The sequence below is a fragment of the Papaver somniferum genome, chromosome 6, assembly GCF_003573695.1.
Source record: "Papaver somniferum cultivar HN1 chromosome 6, ASM357369v1, whole genome shotgun sequence".
Classification (NCBI taxonomy): Eukaryota; Viridiplantae; Streptophyta; class Magnoliopsida; order Ranunculales; family Papaveraceae; genus Papaver; species Papaver somniferum.
In genome coordinates this window covers 138,628,863-138,643,904 of record NC_039363.1, presented here as the reverse complement: position 1 = coordinate 138,643,904, position 15,042 = coordinate 138,628,863, and the positions used below count along the sequence as shown (strand labels likewise).

At 37.9% G+C, this 15,042-nt stretch overlaps 2 protein-coding genes across 2 annotated transcripts; both read left to right on the top strand.

Moving 5' to 3' along the window:
* Positions 1-8,807: 8,807 nt before the first annotated feature.
* LOC113289500 (protein CYPRO4-like) lies at positions 8,808-11,807 on the top strand. The gene is made up of 2 exons (XM_026538767.1): positions 8,808-10,587; positions 11,120-11,807. Exons 1-2 carry the CDS (start codon positions 8,968-8,970, stop codon positions 11,408-11,410), a joined length of 1,911 nt encoding a protein of 636 aa, XP_026394552.1. The 5' UTR covers positions 8,808-8,967; the 3' UTR covers positions 11,411-11,807.
* A 1,295-nt stretch (positions 11,808-13,102) lies between these two features.
* On the top strand, positions 13,103-15,030 carry LOC113289499 (photosystem I chlorophyll a/b-binding protein 5, chloroplastic-like). The gene is made up of 6 exons (XM_026538766.1): positions 13,103-13,509; positions 13,658-13,790; positions 13,884-13,996; positions 14,116-14,220; positions 14,362-14,450; positions 14,558-15,030. Exons 1-6 carry the CDS (start codon positions 13,295-13,297, stop codon positions 14,698-14,700), a joined length of 798 nt encoding a protein of 265 aa, XP_026394551.1. The 5' UTR covers positions 13,103-13,294; the 3' UTR covers positions 14,701-15,030.
* Positions 15,031-15,042: the final 12 nt, after the last annotated feature.

The following is a 15,042-nucleotide window of genomic DNA, read 5'->3' as shown; positions in this document are numbered from 1 at the left end:
CTAGGCCATGAGTTCTACCTGACTCATGCTTGCTAATGAAATGATTTCTATCTTGTTGTATTGCTTGCACTGTCGCTACCCATCTGCCGTCGTTCCATATTGCAATTCCTAAACAACAATATCATTTCGCATCAACCAATACCTCTACCCTATGCTTTTCTTATTAGCTTTCACCTCGTCTCGCTATTGCATATGTTAGGCTAAGTATGCTATCGCAACATCTCCTTATGAATTAGCTTTACATCATAAATAAAGAAGCAAGACTTTATAAACGAAAACGCCTTCATTCATTACCGCTCTTACATAACAAGACCATGTACCATTACATGATTTATCCTTCGATCATTTTGGAAAGCTAACACTTCATGAAAAGGCTAGGGAAACCAAATACACCACAATCTTTTAGTTTTTAACCTATAATTCCTCTTATAGAAAGTGATCGTCTACGGACAGAGTCAAGATAATACAACAAATCGGTATTCACACTTTGTGTGATTGTCTATGGATACAAGATCGATACAATACGACTACCAAAGTGTGACACTTGATAATAGGTTCGGACTTAACCAAACTCTATAGGATCACTATCAAGTATATCGAAGTTAACGTTTGTGTATTTTACTTTTAATTATAATAAACAATTAAACAATTATAATTTTGGAAATAGAAAAGTAAAAGACACAACAAAATTTTGTTAACGAGGAAAACTGCAAGTGAAGAAAAACCACGGGACCTAGTCCAGAATTGAATACTATCATAATTAAACCGCTACACAAAATCTACACCAACTTCATATAGTTGAGTCCAAGCAACTACCCCTAGTTCACTTAGTTTCCTCAGTATCCCTGCGCTTCCGACTTCAATGAGTGCATACACTGGAACAATTCCTTTGGATCGTATTCCAAACAGTAAAGGAACAACGAATCTGTTTGGTAACAACTCTTTCGATTCTTTCAGGATAAAGATATCTCAAGTCGTACGCAAAGGCTCCTCCGTTTAATCCAATAAACTCCTTTGCCTGGTTAGACCAATCTATATAATAACTACCAAAGTATTTAAGTTTATATTCACTTCAATCAATATAGGTCCCAACAAGAACTATAAAGTGATGTCGATCTCATGCAACTAATCAATCGAATACATCCGATTCTAGTTGGATCCCAGTCGATCAAGGTTTGTGCACACACAAAGATATGAGAACTAATAAGAAATCTTCTTCGTCTTCAAATCTTCTTTAATCTTCAATAAAAACCTGCACAACACCACTTGAATCTCTTATGATCAATCACACACAGAACGGAGTTTGTTAACAATGTATTATCACAAGATGTTTTTAGATTTACAAACAGTTCTAAATATCCCGTCGATACTTTGATCTAGTTTGAGTGAATCTTATATCAGAAGAGAACATTCTCACGAATAAACAAACTAGGTGCAATCAAAGTTTCAACGATCGTTAGTCAATCAAATCAATCGAAAACTAATAACACTGCAATTTTCTAGTTTCCCACCAACTATACTTGTAGGGCTTCTTGATCCCACAGAAGTCTTTAAACGAGCGGTCGTAAGAGATTTCACCTAATTAGGATACTTTCCTCTCCGATTAGACGGCTCCACCAGAAATAACAAGAATGAAGTTTGCCTGGCTCTTAGGATAGTTTGTTAGAAATGCAAACTTAGGTATTTATAGACACCAAGGAATTTCCAAAACCGAAAATATTCTCAAGATATACAATGTAGCAAAATTCAGTTTTCCTAATTCCAATAAATGCTTGTCCAAAATTTCCGAAATCTCTCAATAGAAAACCTCTAATTAGTAAATGCACATTAATAATTTATGTTCTCTAGAGATATGCGTTTAATTGCTGGTAATTAAAGCATATAAAACCAAAAACCTTAACTAAAAGATTCTCAATCTATTTCGGCACATGATCTCCTTGAGTACTAAGGAATATCTTTGAACAATAAATGATAATAGTTATCGTACGTGTTCAAAGTATGTTGACATCTCTTCACTGTAAATCCTTATTCATATTTACATGGATTTACATTCTTGGAATCGGTTATACCACTCTTCCAAACAAGTTTATAATTGGTTCACCTATATTCCAAGATAACTATGTGATTGATCAAATATTAAATCACACACATGGGATCAATCGGTTCTACCAATCACTAGGACTGGTTATACCTCAATATGGAAATACTTGTGATCGGTCACTCAAGTTACCAGGACCGGTTACATCAGTTACCAGGATCAGTTACATTAGTTACCAGGACCGATTACCATATTCTCATGGTATTGCTTGTGATCGGTCACACCAGTTACCAGGATCGGTTACACCAATTACCAGGATCGGTTACACCAATTACCAGGATTGGTTACCAATTAAAAGGATCGATTACACAATAATCTATGATCGTTCACACCAATTACTAGGATCAGTCACACTAATTATAAATATCGATCATACCATATCATGGTGATTACTTAGGATCGGTTACACCAATTAATAAAAACTAGTCATACCAAATCATAATTCAGGCATTGTGATTAGTTATACCAAGATACATAACAAAGTTACGATTGGTTCTACCATCTCACACATATTGGTAATCCAACGATTTGCAATGAATAGCCGTACCAATAAGCCTAATGATTTCCCTTTCGATTCATAAAACAAGTTCATGAATGTACTTCCTTTAAACGAATGTAAACCATTGTTTCCTAGGATGAAATCTTCACCATAACCCATTCACATAATCATAACAGTATATACAAGATTATGTTGATGTCATATCTACGAAGTTCAAAAGATAAGTGTTATACTTCGTAGTCTAATTCCCTAATACTGTGATCATACAAATATGACCATGTTACATCACTAGGGTATTATACAACATGTACAGTATATACATCTTCGCAGTTATTTTTTCAATATAGCACGACTTGAAAGATATGTAAGGAATGAAGTATAACTGAAACGAGACTTTCTAACCTCAAGAGGAATGATGATGTTTTCATTGTAGTTCGCTTCTTCTTCACATTCTTCAGGTCTTCGGAGTAATACTTTTATGTCTCAACATTACTAGACTTTCTAGTCTAACTTAAACGAAGTTGACCCTAGTATATAATCAAGCGACTTTAGATGAGTTTTGACACATTAAAATATGACAACCAAACTTGACATGCCAACGCTTGATGAGTTCAACCGATCTATGCTCTAACACTTCATTAACAAAGAAACTTGCTTACACCAAAGAAAAGTATGTACAAACTTGAACACTCAAATAAAATTCTGTACAACCAAACTCTACACACAGAGTTTACAACAACCAACAACTAAAGCTACATAAAACAAGGCCAGAAAACACTCTTGTTTTCTGCGTCAAAGTGTCGCCAATGGAGACAGCATCACTTACTCTTGTTCTTATCTTAATTTCTTTTGTCGAAGTGAGCGACAACTTCGCTGCGAGGTCTCTTTATTGAACCTTCACTTCGGCCTTCACCAGTCTTGCTGGAATGACTCCGATAATTATCCCCAACTGATAAATTAAGTTGCGCCTTGAGTGGACAGCTTTCAGCGAAATGCAAACCCTTGCAAATGAAGCATACCCTATATTTCCGGGCTGAAGGGAATAACTCATCTTTCTTTGGCTCATGCTTGCGCTTACTGCCTATAAATGTTTCCTTTCCGTTGGCCTTACCTTCACAGCTTTGCACATCTTCAGTTGTTGTGTAACTGGTAAGCTCTCTTATCGCTTGAATATCCATCTGGATACTCTGAATTTTGCGCTTCTTGAGTTCAGCAATAACTAAAAAATTCGCGCCACTCAGAAATTGGAAAATCTGATCTTCTTCACTCATGCCACGTACTTCTTGTACCAATGCAAGGAAATTTTCAGCATAGGCCTATGGTATACCCGTCATGTTTAGCTTACGCAAACTCTCTCTTGTGCACCAAACACCATTGCTCGGCCAGGCTGACATCTCAATCCATCTTTCATGTCTTTCCAAGACATAGGATTGGAATAACCAGCAGTTTCATCTTCTTGCAGCATAGTTCTCCACCAAACCTTTGCATCACCATCAAGGTAATTTCCTGCGGGAGTTACCATATGTCCTTTCTCAGTTTCATTCGCCTCAAAGTATGCCTCAACGTCATACAAGAAATTATCAATTTCTCTAGTATTTTTGGAACCCGCGTAAATTCTTGGGTCGGAGACTCGATTAGAGATTTTTCCATTCACAGATGGCCTGCAAACATGCCATTATTTATTAACTTGAGAAGGCTTGTCATCTCCTCGGACATTTACTTCACATGGCATGTTAGTATGGTCTTCATGTCACCGAATTGTCCCATCAATTCAGTCACTTCAGCATTGGTTTCGCAATTCAACAACGTTGCATTAGACACCTTGTCCTCCACTGCACCCACCCTTTCGTCAAATTCTTTAAACCAATATAATGTTCTTCCTTCAAGTAAATCTAGCCTGACATTTTTTTAAGAACCAATAGGAATATCAAGTCCATCACAACCCATGTCAATGGCAATACTTCCAAGATTACCATACTCCTCTAGTTGATCAAACGTACCCGGTAGTTCTTCGTCGATCATCATGACATTGGAACCCATTTCTAATGCAAACTTTCTAAATAAAACGCACCACTTACAATCTCACTGGAATATAGATTAATAAAGAAATAAGTAACATCGTATTATCCAACAAATACACTCGCACTATGTACCAAACACAGTTTTGATACCCGTACTGTCACACCTCCAAATGCCTCTTGCAAATTTCTGCAAAAATGTAACCCGGTAGCACAGTGGTTCTGTGAATCAAGCTTCACCCACCTGCACTTCGACCTTATAAGTTTGCACCTATGCAAATAGCCAACTCTTCAGGTTTAAAGCGGAAGCACTTTTAGCCTTATTTCACTTCTCTTAACTTCTCAAATGCACCCTATTATGCATTCAAACATTGTCATACATTTCCACCAACAATCAGTCAACCAAAAACACTTAGTGATACTAGTGAATACCTTGGTGCTTCACGACTCTATGTCTGTAGCTAATATTCATGATTGGATTAAAAAATACCTTTCATCCAACAATGATCTTTGCTGCTCTGTTCTAACTATGGGATAGTGTGTGGAAGCATATATGTTGTCACATCTTCTAAAAAAACAACAACTTAATACCTTAGTACTGCAAGATTTGCTTCTAGACTAATTAATGATGCTAGTGAATACCTTATTACTAGTGGCACTAATAATCGTTCTTCTGCTAATCAAGTATCTATGCCACCATATAATGAAGACCTTCCACGGAACTGCATCTTATGATAAAGACACTAATAAATCTGGTGTTGGCATAGTTATTTTTAATCAAACAGGTGAATGCAAAGGATGTGGGACAATCGCAGGGAAAGCCATGAATTCTGAAGAGGTGGAATGCTTAGCCTTACTTGAAGCTGCGAAGTGGGTTAAAGCAAGAGGCTATAACAAATCTGCTTTAGAAGTGATGCTAAAAATGTTATTTCCTTTATGAATAATAGTATGGATCATATTAGCTGTTCCAACAACTCTATTTTGGAGGATTGTCTCTTTATATTAAGCGACTTTAGTTTTGTTAAATTAGAACATGACACAACCACTTCATTTATTGCATCAAAGGGAAGAAATACAAAAAAAACTTTCCCACTTAGGGACTTACACAAACTTGTTCCTCTTGAACCAAGCCTTAACCTTACAAAAACTCTCTTAATTTGATTCTTACACTCTCCTATGTAAGCATGCCAAATTTCCCATGCCTTAGGACTATTTATACAACAACTTTACTTGGAGAAAACCATGCACAACTGTTTCATACGCATGGTACAACCATCTGTCACATAAAGTAGTTCCATAACCACCTATAACTGTGCTAACTGGTCAGTTTCTCTTAAACTGGCGCCATCACTCAATACCTGTTCCAATGCATTTATAAACACACTCTCACGCTTATAAATTCCCTTTATAAACGTTCTACCTTGTCTCGCGTCATTGACATGCTTGTGAAGTTCGTAACCAACTCCTAACCATCACTTAAGCCGTATCGCGCCGTTGTTGTGCTTTACTGAACTCGACCTTTGTATTGCACAACTGTTGTGCTACAATCATCTCGGCCACTTCCTTAGATCAATCTGGTTATATATGCGCCATATGCTTCACTTAACCAATTTGCTCGACAATAGCAATGTCACTCTTGCGTTACTAGCTTGTTTGCATTACTCAATTTTTGGTCAGCCTTGAACTAATGCATAGACCAACTCTTGGCCTATTCTACCTTTTTGCATCATCCTTGAGTTTAGGCCAACTCAATTCCATGGATATGCCTTATGCCAAGATCGCATGTTGCATTTGTCAACTTTGGCTTTGCCTTGCCTTTCCCCCGATGAAACCTCATTGTATCGGCCAAGTGGTAATTAAACTATTGTCCTTGCTTTTGATGGGCCTTCACAAATATCCCTAACAGACTTTATAAATGTCCCTGATGGCATAATCGAAATTTTATATGAAAACATAATCTTAATAATTCCTTATTTAGCCATTTAGTTCTTCTTCTTCGCTTCCAAAAAAATCAGTCGAACCTAGATAACTTCATCGCTTCTACCAGTACCACCATCGTCTATTACGCCACCACTGTAACCAACACCATCCTCACAACCACGATTGTATCCATCGTCACAGCCACAACCATCACTACTGTTTCTCCAATTTCGATTTAGATCTAATCAATCAATTTTAAATCGATTTTCATGTTTAAATCATATATCTGATAGTTTTAGGGTTCTTCTTCTAACGATGATTTCTTCACCGTCACCAGCTCTGCAATTATCACCATCTTCATCGCTGCCAACTGGTTCGTGATTTCGAAGATTAATTTTCAAAATCAGATTTGACGAGATGTAGATTCGATTTAGGATTTTTGTATCTGCTCAATTGGTTCAGATGGTTCGAATTGGTGTTGAAGCTTCAGAGAACACAGTGGCGGTTGCTCATATGGATTATAGATTTTGGTTGATGTTTTTGTTGTTGGATCTGAAACTGCAGCTGGTGGAAGAATGGGTCTGTTGCGGGAAGATTCACAATTAGATGAATTTTAGGGTAGTGACAAATTTTAGGGTAGTGACAAATGTGTAGGAATTACAGGGAATATAGAATTATGATGAGAGAAGTAAGGATGATAATGGTAGCGGCGGTGGTGGTTCTGGTGGCGACGGTGGTGGTGGTTCGAATTGGTGTTGAGGCTTCATAGAAAACAGTGACGATTGCTTCTATGCATTATAAATGGTGGTTGATGGTTTTGTTGTTGGATCTGAAACTGCAGCTGGTGAAATGGTAGCATTTTTCTATCAGTATGGATAAACACCCATTGTTGATCCAACTAAAATGGATAAACTTATACTGTTGATCCAACTGAAATGGATAAACATCCATTGTTTATCCAACTGAAATGGATAAACAACTGTTGTTGATACAAAATTATCTGAACCGATGGTGGCGGCGGCGATGGTGGAGGTGGTTGTTGCTATGGATTATTAATGGTGGTTGATGGTTTTGATGGTGGATCTGAAACTGCAACTGGTGAAATGGTAGCATTTTTCCATCAGCATGGATAAACATCCATTGTTGATCCAACTAAAATGGATAAACTTCTACTGTTGATCCAACTGCAATGGATAAACTTCTACTGTGAAATGGATAAACTTCTACTGTTTATCAAGGGTATATCAATTTCAGTTTTATGCCACTTACTGTTGATCATCATCATGGATAAACATCCACTGTTGATCCAACTGAAATGGATAAACATCCATTGTTGATCCAACTGAAATGGATCAACTACTGTTGTTGATACAAAAATATATGAACCAGTGGTGGAGGCGGCGGCGACGGTGGCGGCAGCGGCGGCTGATTAGTGGTGGTGGCGGCGACAGACTAGTGGTGGTGGAGGACTGTTGATGGTGTGGTGGTGGAATACTTGGTGGTGGTGGCGGTTGGTAGGTGGTGGTTGTTGAACGATGGTGGTGGAATGGTAGTTGAATGTTGGTGGTGGTGGTGCTAGTGGTGGTGGTGAAGTGGTAGAGGAAGAAATTTGTTCCATGTTGAAATAAAGAAAAATATTACATGGGTGAGGGTATTAAGACAATGTAATATTAAATGGATAAGGTTATAAAAAAGTAGGGACATATTTATTGTTGAATAAGGATATATTTGTTGGGTTTGAAAAGGAATGACATGTAATTAATATACCCATCGGCCAATAAGTTTCATCACTTGGCTAAATGTCTTTACAGTGTAGCGCTACTTTTACGTGTCAATGGCCCTGCATAGTGACACTATCTTAGTGCTTAACAGTCTATGGCTGAATATTGCGCCATCTTAGCTGAGCACTGACTAGGCCTGCAACACCGTAACGTGCAATCATTATAGTTAACTTGCCTGGCCGGTCATTTTTGTGTGGGAGAGAGAGTATTCTTCTTTAGTTCCCCTGTTTCGCTTTTGTCTTGCAAGCAAAAAAAAAGTATGAACTCCCCACACTATAATCTTGTTGCAACCACGTGTCAAATCATGCACACGCAACTTACACGTACGACGCATAACCTTACTTCCTAAGAAAACGGATTAAACCCCCGACGACCCGACGTTAATCATACGCTACCGACATTACTCAGCAAAACCCATCGTCATTTCAACGCTAACATACAGTACCCGGTGCACCTCTCCTTTATAATCCCTATAAAAACGAACGTCAAATTATTCATTAACCGGCAGTATCCAGTAATCTAGACCTCTTAAACCCGTATTATAAAACATCTAGGGTTCCTAGATCTATTTCCCAGAAATCAAAATAACTTCTCCCTCTGTCATTTCCTGATAATAACTCTCTCTTGTGTACTCGAATTGTGATAATAACCATGGGTGCTGCATCAAGTCGTGAAGAATTGGAGATTTCAGATTCAGATTCAGATGAAAACTACGAAGATGTCGAAGAAGAACATGAAAAAGAAGAAGAAATTGAACAAAAGAAATCTTCTTCAACTTCTTCAGGAATAAAAAAACCAATTGATGAGATTGATGAGAAACTCAAAGCCCTAAAATTGAAGTATTCTTCTTCATCTAATAAAAAAGCCTATTCAAAGAATTCAGTCAAACTGTATCTTCATATCGGAGGTAATACACCTAATTCTAAATGGATCACATCAGAAAAACTCACTACTTACTCCTTTGTTAAATCATATGATGAAGATGATGATGAGGAGGAAGGGATTTGGGTTTTGAAAATTGGTTCAAAAATTAAAGCAAAAGTTGGTACAGAATTACAATTGAAACCGTTTGGTGATCAGTGTCGTGTTGATTTTGTTAGTGATGGTGTTTGGGCTGTGAAGTTTTTTGATAATGAAAGTTTTAGAAGTTTTTTATCTGAATTTCATGATTGTTTGTTTGAGAATGTTTATGGGTTTGAAGCTACTGAAGAAAATAAGGTTAAAGTATATGGGAAAGATTTTATGGGTTGGGCTAAACCAGAAGTAGCTGATGATTCAGCTTGGGAAAATGCTGAAGATAGTTTACCTAGTAATAGTTATGTTTCTGATAGGAGTAATCAAGATTTAATGGAGGAATTTGAAGAAGAAGCAAATGCTGGTGGGGGTGGTATTCAGAGCTTGGCACTGGGAGCGTTGGATAATAGTTTTCTTGTGAATAATTCTGGTATTCAGGTTGTTAAGAATTATAGTCGTGGGATTCATGGGAAAGGGGTTTATGTGAAATTTGATAGTGGTGGTGGGAATTCGAGTTCGAGGATTGAGTCCTCGAGTTCTGGGTATTTGACACCTAAGAAGGCTCTTCTAATGAGGGCTGAAACTAATATGCTTCTTATGAGTCCTAATACTGAAGGAAAACCTCATGCAACTGGTCTACATCAGTTGGATATTGAGACAGGGAAGATTGTCACAGGATGGAAATTCGATAAAGATGGAGTTGATATCACTATGAGAGATATAACTAATGATAGTAAAGGGTCACAGTTAGATCCCTCAGAATCGACATTTTTGGGTTTGGATGATAATAGGCTATGTCGATGGGATATGCGTGACAGAAAAGGGATGGTTCAGAATGTTGCAAATGCAAATACACCTGTTTTGCATTGGAGTGAAGGGCATCAGTTCTCAAGAGGGACTAATTTTCAGTGTTTTGCAACTACTGGAGATGGCTCAATTGTCGTTGGGTCTATTGATGGGAAGATACGTTTGTATTCGACTACTTCTATGCGTCAAGCAAAAACGGCATTTCCAGGACTTGGTTCACCCATTACTCATGTGGATGTTACTTTTGATGGGAAATGGATATTGGGTACAACTGACACTTATTTGATCCTTATTTGTACCTTGTTCACTGGGAAAGATGGCAAAACAAAGACTGGTTTCGAAGGTCGCATGGGAAACAAAATCCCTGCTCCAAGATTGTTGAAGCTACTTCCTTTGCATTCTCATTCTGCTGGTGCTGATAATAAATTCCACGGAGGTCAATTCTCATGGGTAAGTTTTCATATGAACTCTGTTTCTGTACTTGCTCATTGATTCTCCTTAATGTTAGTGCCTAAGTTTGTGTAGTCGAAAACTATACTCCACATGTTAGATTTAGGGAAGTTTAGATACATAGTATGAGTATATATGAGATTCTACATAGGCACGTTCAAATTGGTTTTCTAATGATTTTTGAAAAACAAATGTACATTTATAATCTTATCTTGCACGGTGTTACTCGATGTGCAATAGCTGGCAAGTAACTAAGTCTGCCTCAAGGTAGAATCTCTGGAGGCATCTTTGTTGTGAAGTTGCCCCCAGTTACTACTTTCATCTTTTCACTAAAGTCAATGGCGCGAGGACTGTGTAGAAGATTCATCTTCTATTTAGATGCCTCAATGGCTTTATATGCTTGTGATCTGCAGGCCTAAATTGTAGTGTCATTGTATTTACTATGGATGAATACTTGGTAATTTTCCTTTTATAGCTTAGGATTGAGTTTTCTGACAATGGATTGCGTTTTTGCACAATTTTTATTTTTCAGGTTACTGAAAATGGAAAGCAGGAGCGTCACTTGGTGGCAACAGTTGGCAAGTTCAGTGTCATATGGAACTTTCAGCAAGTAAAGAACAGTGCTCACTCGTGCTACCATAACCAAGAGGGTCTCAAGAGTTGCTACTGCTACAAGATCGTCCCCAAGGATGAATCTATCATTGACAGCCGCTTCATGCATGATAAATATGCAGTTACTGATTCTCCTGAGGCGCCACTAGTTGTTGCAACCCCAATGAAAGTCAGCTCCATCAGCATGAGTGGCGGTAGCAGAAAGAGATGAAGACGTTGCAGCTGTAACTTTCTTTCTCATTTTTTTTTTCATGCGGTGATGGTGGTTGCTTCTTGTCTGGGATAATATTCTCTCTTCTCCCAGCATCATTACCATTGTTTGACATAGTTGTGATTGATAGAGGTTTTTCAGGTTAGGGGTTTGTTTTTCCAGTTTTGTGATTGATCCTTGAGAGTCTCCTAGGCTTTGCGTTCATAGATTGTGAAGTTTCCACTTGTTCATAATATGTCAGTTGGGCACCAAGCTGCTGATAGTCATTCATCTCTTTGTGAGAAGTCTGAAACTTGCTCTGCTCGGAGTATTCCTTTTTCTTTTTTTCCTGTAAGAAGATTTCATGTATGTTTGTTGATAATAACCACTTGCTACAGATTTTCAGTTGTCTTTTCCACTTTTGTTCTTTCTTTTTTCCTTCTAAATTTTCTTATACTCCCTCAGTCCCTATTATAAAGGCGGAGTTGTAAAAATTTGGGATTTTTAACAAACTGCCACACTTGCAAATCCCGATTCAAGAAAATGCCACCGTTTTTTTCAGAGTTAATTAAATGCCACAACCGTTAAATATTCCGTCAGGGCCTACCAAACCGGTCTATATGCGTTGATCAAGTCAAGAAAATATGTTATCATTCCCTATTTACCCTTCACAATCCTTAAAGACTTGTGAATCGCTAATTAGGAGAAAGCAGAACAAAGAATCTGAGAGAGGAGAAAAGCAGCAGCTGCTGCTATTATTGCCGAGAACTAGGTCGAGAAAAAAACAGAGAAATTGAGAGATGATATCGAGTAGAAAATGAAGATGGATATGAGAATTAGATCTGTTGAGGTTGTGAAGGTTCAAATTGAGGATTTGTTTTAAAATTGGAGGTGTTCTTGGTGATTGAGATGAACATTTGGAGTTGATGTTGTTGTCGATCTCTAGAAATGGAAGATGAAGAAGAATTGATAGGGTACAATGATGAAATTGAACTGAGCTACAGTCGTGGATAATTGAGAATAAATTGAACATTGGGTTTGATTTGCAGATAGAGATCAAGATATTGATCTGATGGATGTTGTGATGATTGTGGGTTTGAATCAAATCGAGAATTGGTTAGAATTTTGTGATGAAGCAAGAACATTGATGAGATGGTATCAAAATCAGTTTTGTGAAACCTACATATAGGATTTGTCAAAATTCTTTCTTAAAGTTTTGGGAAATAATTTTAGGGTTCGTCAAAATTATGTTTAATTCACTAGAATTCAGGTTGTTTTAAGAATAGGGTTTAGCTTGATTTTCATTTTTTTTCCAGTTTCGTATGTTAATTAGGGTTTCTAATTGTTTTTTACTGTAAATTGTTTTGATTATGATGGTTGTCGTGATGAAGCAGTATTGGTGGCTGATACTGGTGGTGATGTCATGGCTTGTTGTGAATTTGCAGGTGTTTCGGTGAGTTTAGAAGCGCTAGAAATTTCAATGTTACACCAAGATGAGAATGGCACAATAGGTGTTCGATAAAAGTCCTAAATGGTTTTTTCTTCACCTCTTCAAGCTCAGTTTCTACCAGTTGAGCCTGTGTACAAGGTGGTTTGTGCTTGGTTAATGTCACAGGAGCTGCAGGGAGTTGTTGTAGGCTCTTGAGATGAAGCAAGAGAAAATGACTGCGATGGTTGGTGATGAATTGCCATGATTTCGACCACATACCACTGAGGAAGCCTTCCCACATTTGAGGCAACAAAAGGGATAAGGATTTTGCCAGATTTTTTAATCCAATCTTTTCCTGGTTCAGAAATCACAAAAGTACCGACTACTTGCATTGTGCCAGTAATCAAAATTAGTCCAATTTTTGATCTGGATACAGTCTTAACAAACAGTAGCTTTTGCTGGATAATAAGGGAGAGATGGTTGTTGCAATGGGAAGTAGGGGAACCCTTCTGCCTACCTCTTCTTCATCCTTATTCTCTACCTTCAGTAATAAGAACACATACAGAAACCCGTCTCCTTTTGTTTCCTCTCCAGCAAGATCTTCAACAAGATTTGCTCGAACCTGCGTCCGTGCCCAAGAACGCCCAACCTGGCTTCCTGGACTCGACCCACCTGCTTACCTCAACGGAACGTGAGTGTTTTTCCCTTTGTCATCAATCCTTAACAGTTTGTTGATGCAGTTCTGTTTACCTCTATTATGTATAATGCATATGCAAATTTGTATCAATTGAGATTAGGAACTTAATGACTGAGTCATTATCATGGTCTTGTTTCTGTAGTCTTGCTGGAGATTATGGTTTTGACCCACTTGGACTTGGAGAGGATCCAGAAAGTTTAAAGTGGTATGTACAGGCAGAGCTTGTACATGCTCGCTTTGCAATGGCTGGTGTAGCCGGAATTCTACTCACCGATGTAGGTTAATCCCTGCAAAACTAGAGATGTCTATTACTGTCCCTGTACGCGGTAGTGTTAATTCACCTGTTTTTGTTTGTTTTTTGAGTACAGTTACTTCGTGTTACAAGGCTCGTCAACCTTCCAATCTGGTATGAAGCAGGAGCTGTAAAGTTTGAGTTCGCCAGTACAACGACGCTCATAATTGTGCAGTTTCTTCTGATGGGGTATATTCTTTCATTTACTCCAGGAAGACCATCTTCTAGAAACTAAAATTTATGAGAATCCTGTCTATAAGTCCCTTGAAACACACTTTGAGCTTATCCATTTCTGGTTGAACTTTCAGGTTCGTCGAAACCAAAAGGTATATGGATTTTGTTAGTCCTGGATCCCAAGCACAGTACGGAACCTTCTTCGGCATTGAAGCAGCCTTAGAAGGATCCGAAAACGGGTAATATAAGTTAATATATTATGTTAAATAAATTTCTGGACGAGATCAACGCTATTACTAAATTCAACTCTTTGCATAAAAGAAGTTGATTCACAGGTTTTTATAACAAGCCAACTGTGTTTTAAAACTTTCACATTACAGCTACCCTGGTGGTCCATTATTCAACCCTCTTGGTCTGGCTAGAGATGCAGAAAGTGCCCGAGTCTGGAAACTCAAAGAGATTAAGAATGGTACATTTATGTAACTAGATTTCTTAATCTGCATTGTTACTTTGCCTCTGCATATAAGATCATATGTATTCTGTAGTTAACCTTATGTCTTTGAAAACATGTTGCAGGACGTCTAGCAATGATGGCAATGCTTGGCTTTTTTGTCCAAGCGAATGTGACTCATGCAGGTCCAATTGACAACCTCGTCAAACATCTTTCTAATCCTTTGCACGCAACTATTATTCAGACTCTTGCTGGCTCTGGTTCTTGAGTGGTTTACTATTAAAATTCGACAACACAGTATGGAGTCTCCATGGAGTAGTAGGACCTGGAAGAGCTCATTATAGGCAGAACAAGCAGCCAAATATGATGGTTCCCACTATAGTTCTGCGCTCTACTGAGTGGAAGATGGTCATGTGTCAGTAACGATTCTTTTATTGTAATTATTTCTTTACCTGTGATATTCTCTTGACAAGATTGAACAAGGTAGTGTTAACAGATATAATACAACTGTTGGAATTAGATTTCGTTTTTTCTTGAACATTTGCACATATATATCTGACAATTGCAATAGTAGTTACATTTGGTTCCGCTTTTGCAATATAATCAACTT

Excerpts from the sequence above, each read along its gene's own strand:
- LOC113289500 (XM_026538767.1), top strand. The coding sequence starts at position 8,968 with ATGGGTGCTGCATCAAGTCGTGAAGAATTGGAGATTTCAGATTCAGAT. Across the intron at positions 10,588-11,119 it reads ACGGAGGTCAATTCTCATGG|GTTACTGAAAATGGAAAGCA; the intron begins GTAAGTTTTCAT and ends TTTATTTTTCAG.
- LOC113289499 (XM_026538766.1), top strand. The coding sequence starts at position 13,295 with ATGGTTGTTGCAATGGGAAGTAGGGGAACCCTTCTGCCTACCTCTTCT. Across the intron at positions 14,221-14,361 it reads TTAGAAGGATCCGAAAACGG|CTACCCTGGTGGTCCATTAT; the intron begins GTAATATAAGTT and ends TTCACATTACAG. Across the intron at positions 14,451-14,557 it reads ACTCAAAGAGATTAAGAATG|GACGTCTAGCAATGATGGCA; the intron begins GTACATTTATGT and ends AACATGTTGCAG.